Here is a 6,350-nt window from a genome sequence, read left to right on the forward strand (position 1 = left end):
CCCCCTTCCGGGGGCCCCCCCTATGGGGGGGGGGGGGGGGAAAGCCCTGCCTGTGAGTTAATCTTTGCGGGATCCGGCTGCAAGGCTTCGATAGCCGAGCCCCCCCCTCCCCTTTTTGGCAAACAGCGCTGTCCCTTTAAGCCTTCCAGAGCTGCCCTCCCCATCAAAAGCGGCGCCCGGACCCTGAAAGAGGAGACTTCGGCCAGGTTGCAACATCCGGTGCAGGATCTATATCGACGGCAGGTGGAGGGAAGCCAAGACGCCGCCCCCCACCCCACCTACAAATGATTTGGTCTTGGGTTTTACATAAAGACAGAAGAGCCAGAGGAAGGGGGGAGGAGGGGAGGGGAGGTTGAAGTATAGCACCCGGGTCGTCCTAAGCGGGCGACTGCTGCTCTCCAGGGGCCACTCCAACCCACAGCGGCCCCCCCCCCCAATGCCCACTTCTGCAACCGGGCGCCCCAGCGAGACGGCCGGGCCCGCTGTTTCAAGGGCGGGAGCCATTGATCGCATTTTAAGCACGTTTGGGAGGGTTACTCCCCATCCAAGAAGCACACGGGAGCCGCGTTTCTCTCTCTCTCGGGACTGAAAAGCTTATCCCCCCCCCGCGACTTACTTGCGAGTAAACCTTCCCGGGATCCGGCTGCGAGGCTCTTCCTCCGCTCGCAGATCTGAATGGCCCCTCCCCGGTCCCTCTGGCCATTCAAAAGCAAATCTTCCTCCCCCCCCCTTGCTCGGTCTCTCTAGGGGATGCAGCTGGCTCAGTTTAACCCTGGATCGCCCCGTCTAGAAGTTCAGAGCCTCACCTGCTGTTAGATCGCTGCTAACAAAGATCCGGAGAGCGATTTCAGCAAAGTGATCAGCTTCAGTGTCAGAAGGAACCAGCGCTTAAAAGTATCCATAACCTGAACAGATTAACATTGGGAGCGAGGCTCCTTTTAAACGTTCCCGGGCTAATGTAGCCACCAATGAGGTTGTGCGGATAAGGACCAATGAGAGTTCTTCCCACTCAGGGCATTAGTCCCCTTCTGATTGGTCGTTGTTTCAGGGCGACCAATAACAACTCCAGTCCGAGGAGCCTTGTCTGGCTGGAAGCTTAACATGGGGAATCAATGGAGGGATTCATGTCACCGTTTTCAATACACTACACCTGCCATTCCAGTGCATTTGGGAAAGCGGTGCCTTGCACAGGGAAGCTCACACCTAGAGGCTGCGGTCACACTACACACACACTGAATAAGCCACTCTCCAAGGGGATTTGGCCAGTTCACACCCTTAAATCCAGTTGGAAAGTGCCCTGAAAGTGGGTTATTTGGTGTGTCCCAGGCGGCCTGAACCAACCTTTGCTGGTCTTCAAGGGGCCCCTGGACTCTAAATTTCTCCTGCTGCTTCAGACCCACAGGGCTGGCCCCCTGGATCTACCTGGAGGGCGGGCGGCAGTTTTGGTCTGAAGCAATGTGAGATTGTGAATGAGGTTTTATTGTGACACTACGCTTATTATGATGTTACTCTGCCATTTTAATTGTAACTCAGCACGACTTTGTATTTCGATTACTGTATCTTTTCTGTATATGCCAATAAAAGGCTTTGGGTATTTATTTATTTTTAAATGTATTACCTTCTATGACCAAAGGTCTTAAGCTCAATTATAAAAGATGAATCTACAACGCTAGCCTCACAATACAAACTTTACAATAACATTTTACAGTCGAAGTAATCAAATGTAAAAGGTCTAAAAGGTTAAAACAGGAGTCATTAATAAAACTATAATTCATTTAAATCATAATAAAGGTGTATGCCAAATTCTGTTACAGTTGGGTCAAGCCAGATTTTTGTGGCTTCAAGGCTTTGGATATGCAAAGGGTCTCAAGCAACATAGAACAAACAGATTTAGAGTCCAGCAGCACCTTGAAGACCAACAAAAGTTTATTCAAGGTGCGAGCTTCCGTGAGCATCCACACTTTTTGGAAAACGTTGGAAAGGAACCTAGAGGTTAAACTTATAGACAGAGGCTGAACTGCAAATTAACATGATGATGCGGATGCTTTCAGATGTTCAAAGTCAACACTAAATAACGAGCTAAGGTTATGTCAACAGTTGTTTTGATTTAATTAAAGGGGAGAAGGGCAGCAAAGTGATAAAAAACTTCCTGTGCTTGCTGGCTATCCAAAAGAGTCGAGTGGCACCTTTAAGACCAAGGTTTATTCAGGTACAAGCTCTCCCTCCTCTGTGAGGGCAGATCTGCATGCCCCCCCATAGCTAGCAATCCAAGAGAATCCAGTGGCACCTTTAAGACCAAGGTTTATTCAGGTACAAGCTCTCCCTCCTCTGTGAGGGCAGATCTGCGTGTTCCCCCCCCCCATAGCTAGCAATCCAAAAGCGTCCAGTGGCATGTTTAAGACAAAGGTTTATTCAGGTACAAGCTCTCCCTCCTCTGTGAGGGCAGATCTGTGCATCCCACCCCCCGCTAGCAATCCAAAAGAGTGCAGTGGCACCTTTAAGTCAAGGTTTATTCAGGTACAAGCTCTCCCTCCTCTGTGAGGGCAGATCTGCACGTCCCCCCCCCATAGCTAGCAATCCAAAAGAGTCCAGTGGCACCTTTAAGACCAAAGTTTATTCAGGTAGGAGCTCTCCCTCCTCTGTGAGGACAGATCTGCACGTCCCCCCCCCCCATAGCTAGCAATCCAAAACAGTCCAGTGGAGCCTGTGCAGTGGGTGTCACCTTCTGACACACTTCCAGCCATGTCAGCATATGCAAATAAATCATTCTAATGAGTTCCTGCGCCTCTTTTTCTATGAAATGACCCCTGATTATTATAATATTTTATTTGAGGTTTTCATACATACATAACCAAGCAACATTAGTTTCAAGTTCCTAAATTGTCCCAGCATCAGCACTCCTGGCCTTGGATTGACCCCACCTGATCCCCGCAGGGACTGAAGAGACAAGCCCCCAATTCCTTTAAGTGCTTCAACTCACCTGAAGACATCCCCTGGGCAAGCTCCAGCGTTGGACCAGAGAGCCCGGCAACAGCCAGCTGCCAGGGAATGCAGAGGGGAACCCATGCCGAATCCAAGCCCCGGGCTCTCTACCACACCGACAACCTTCAACACAGCCATCAGGAGGGGACGAGGCAGCAGGGTCGGACGCACCAAGCCTGGGGGAAGAGTGAGGGGCTGACATCGCCCATCCCAGCCTCAGCTGCAGAACAGCCTCCAAGGCATAAGATGGGGCAAGACTGGGCAGAGGGAATGGAGATACCTTGCTATCACCTCCGGTGGCAGGAGAGAGGTCCCTGAATCGAGAGAAGCCACTCTCAGCCGGGAGCAATGTGGCGGCCGCATCCCACGATCCAGAGCAGGCATGGGGAGGTAAATGTGGGGGCAAGTCTAGAATTGGGAGGAGGATATAAGGAGGGTGAACCAGATGGTCGAGGAGGAGAAGACCGGTGGCCCTGAGGGGAGGCAGAGAAAGGGAAGCTGCAGATAAGGGCCCCAGTGGACCTTCGTGGAAGGGTGGTGATGTAACCTCCCTCCCCGGTCAATTCTAAGACCTCTGGAGACCCCCTAGGGGAGGAACCGAAGGCGCGGCAAGGCAAGGCTGCAGGAGGTAGCCCAGGGTGTTCTCGCAGGGTGTTAACAGCATTGGGCGAAGACACTCGTGTTACATACTTCTGCAAGGGGACTTGGAAGACTCAAGATTTTATAGAATGCAGAGGGCAGCCCATCATTGCCTGGCAATGTATTGCCTTTTAGTGTTTTTATTGTGTTTTGAATTTCTGTGTTGTAATTGGAGCTTTTAGGGAAGATTTGTGTTCTTCTGAGAGATTTCATTTATATGTGTTCAAATCCAGATAATCATTAATCAGGGTTTTTTTCCAGGATGCTTCGTGGTGTAAAGCTCTTTATAAAAGTCTGCTAAAATCTCTACAATTTTTCCTGATGAATGATGTAAGGTCCCTTTTTTGATCTCATAGATATCCAATATTCTTAGCTAGATTTTTCTGTTTGACTGTCCGTGAGAGGACTTTTAGAGTCTTAGCTGATTTTTGCTAATACTGCTGTTTAGTTTTCCTGTCTCCGAGAGGTTTCCAGAGCTAGAGCAGTGGTTCTCAACCTTCCTAAAGCCATGACCCTTTACTACAGTTCCTCATGTTGTGGTGACCCCCAACCATAAAATTATTTTCGTTGCTATCATAAGACCATTGAAAATTTGTATTTTCCGATGGTCTTAGGTGACCCCTGTGAAAGGGTCGTTCGATCCCCAAAGGGGTTGCGACCCACAGGTTGAGAACCACTGTTCTAGAGCTTTTTGTTGTGATAAGAGTTGTTTGTAGAGGTGTTTTCCACCTCTTTCTTGTGTTATTTTTCTTAAAAGCTGATCTTTTCCAGAATTGCAGACTTAATTTTGGTTCTTTAATTTTTCAGGCGAGAGTATGTTGAGATGATTGAGCCTCTCAGGATGGCTTTCATCGTGTCCCATACAACTGGAAGGGAGACTTCAGAGTGGGCATTATCCTCAAAAAGTATCTTAATGTCTCTTTCAAGATTTACTTTAATATTTATTTGTACAAAATTGATTTGTCCCAGGGCCAAGTTTGCCCTGTGTTTGTTTCTTCAATTAGTGAGATTGAACAAATTAGGCAAGCCAAACCAAGCATGATCTGTTAGTAATTTAGGACCTATATTTGATGTGATGCAACAGAGACTGTGAGACCAGGATGTAGTCAGTTCTGGTGTATGTATTGTGGCAGGGTGAGTAGTAAATGTAGTCCCTTTCAGAGGGGTGCAAAGATCTCCAGGCATCCTATAGATGGAACTTGTTGAGTAAGGAAGCTCGTTTGGTTTTTGCCAAGGAAGCTGTTGTTATAACAAGTTTGGGATGAGACCTGTCCAAATGTTTATCAGATATGTAATTCAGGTCTCCACCAACAATTACATTCCTTTCTTGAAAGGTCTGGAGTGAGCTAAGGGTTTCATCTAAGAATTGGAGCTGGAATGAAGGGAGAGAGGGAATGCTAATTAAATTTGCAGATTATACTAAATTGGGAGGGGTAGCAAATACAGGATGATCTTGACAGGATGGAAAACTGGGCTAAAACAAATAAAATTAATTTCAGTGGGGGGAAATGTAAAGTTCTGCATTTAGGTGGGAAGAATCAAATGCATAATTATGGGTTGGGGGAGACCTGTCTTGGCAGTAGTATGTGAGAAAAGGATCTAGGGGACTTAATAGAGCATCACTGAACATGAGTCAGCAGTGTGATGTGGTTGCTAAAAAGGCAAATGCAATTTTGGACTGTATCAACAGAAGTATAGTGTCTAGATAATGCAAAGTGATGGTACCACTTTTCTCTGCTCTGGTTAGACCTCACAGAGTATTGTGTTCAGTTTTGGGCACCACAATTTGAGAAGGATATAGACAAGCGGGAATGTGTCCAGAGGAGAGCAACAAAGATGGTGAGTGGTCTGGAAACCAAGTCCTATGAGGAAAGGCTGAAGGAGCTAGGTATGTTTAGCCTGCAGAGGAGATGACTAAGAGGTGATATGATAATTATTTTCAAGTATTTGAAGGGCTGTCATATAGAGGATGGTACAGAGTTGTTTTCTGCTGCCCCAGAAGGTCAGACCAGAACCAATGGGTTGAAATTAAATCAGAAGAGTTTTCGGCTAAACATTAGGAAGAACTTCCTGACAGTTACAGCGGTTCCTCAGTGGAACAGGCTTCCTTGGGAAGTGGTGGGCTCTCCTTCTTTGGAGGTTTTCAAACAGATGGTCATCTGACAGCAATGCGGATTCTATGAGCTTAGGCAAATCATAAGAGGGAGGGCAGGAAGGGATGCCTTAGTGCTTAGTTCTTGTGGCCCTTTTTTACACGCCCAGGGAAATGCTGATCACCACTTTGGGGTCAGGAAGCAATCCTGGAGGGTTTTTTGTCAACGTCTGGGTGTAGAACAGCGGTCACTGAGGGTGTGGAGGGGGAGGTATTTGTGAATTTCCTGCATTGTGCAGGGGGTTGGATTAGATGACCCTGGAGGTCCCTTCCAACTCTATGATTCTATTTATTTATTTATTTTATTCAATTTATACCCCGCCCTCCCCGCAATGCGGGGGACATAAATTGCAGTCGGTGTGGTTTTCTCATTGCCTTGCATATCTTAACAAATAAGAAACTACCTCTGGGATCTGTAACTGTGGTTTTGTTGGATCCCCAAGCATCGAGAATAAATCCACGTTTTCAAGAAAAGCAAAATTTATTTCAAAGCATTGGAAAGACACTCAAACACGTTCTTTGTTAGAACTGACTACAAACGGTTAGGGCAAGCATGATAAAGGGATCTGAAACAGAT

At 47.3% G+C, this 6,350-nt stretch overlaps 1 protein-coding gene across 1 annotated transcript in view; it reads right to left on the reverse strand.

Moving 5' to 3' along the window:
* The window catches only part of LOC107119843 (zinc finger protein 271-like), a gene marked incomplete at its 5' end in the record, with an annotated part of 23,722 nt that overhangs the window by 8,470 nt on the left and 8,902 nt on the right, over positions 1-6,350 (reverse strand). The window contains one exon of the mRNA XM_015422457.1: positions 3,263-3,390. Coding sequence (XP_015277943.1) covers positions 3,263-3,390 — 128 coding nt within the window. The remainder of the gene's footprint in view (positions 1-3,262; positions 3,391-6,350) is intronic.

The sequence above is a fragment of the Gekko japonicus genome, unplaced genomic scaffold, assembly GCF_001447785.1.
Source record: "Gekko japonicus isolate JY-2015 unplaced genomic scaffold, Gekko_japonicus_V1.1 scaffold1214, whole genome shotgun sequence".
In the NCBI taxonomy this organism is placed as follows: domain Eukaryota; kingdom Metazoa; phylum Chordata; class Lepidosauria; order Squamata; family Gekkonidae; genus Gekko; species Gekko japonicus.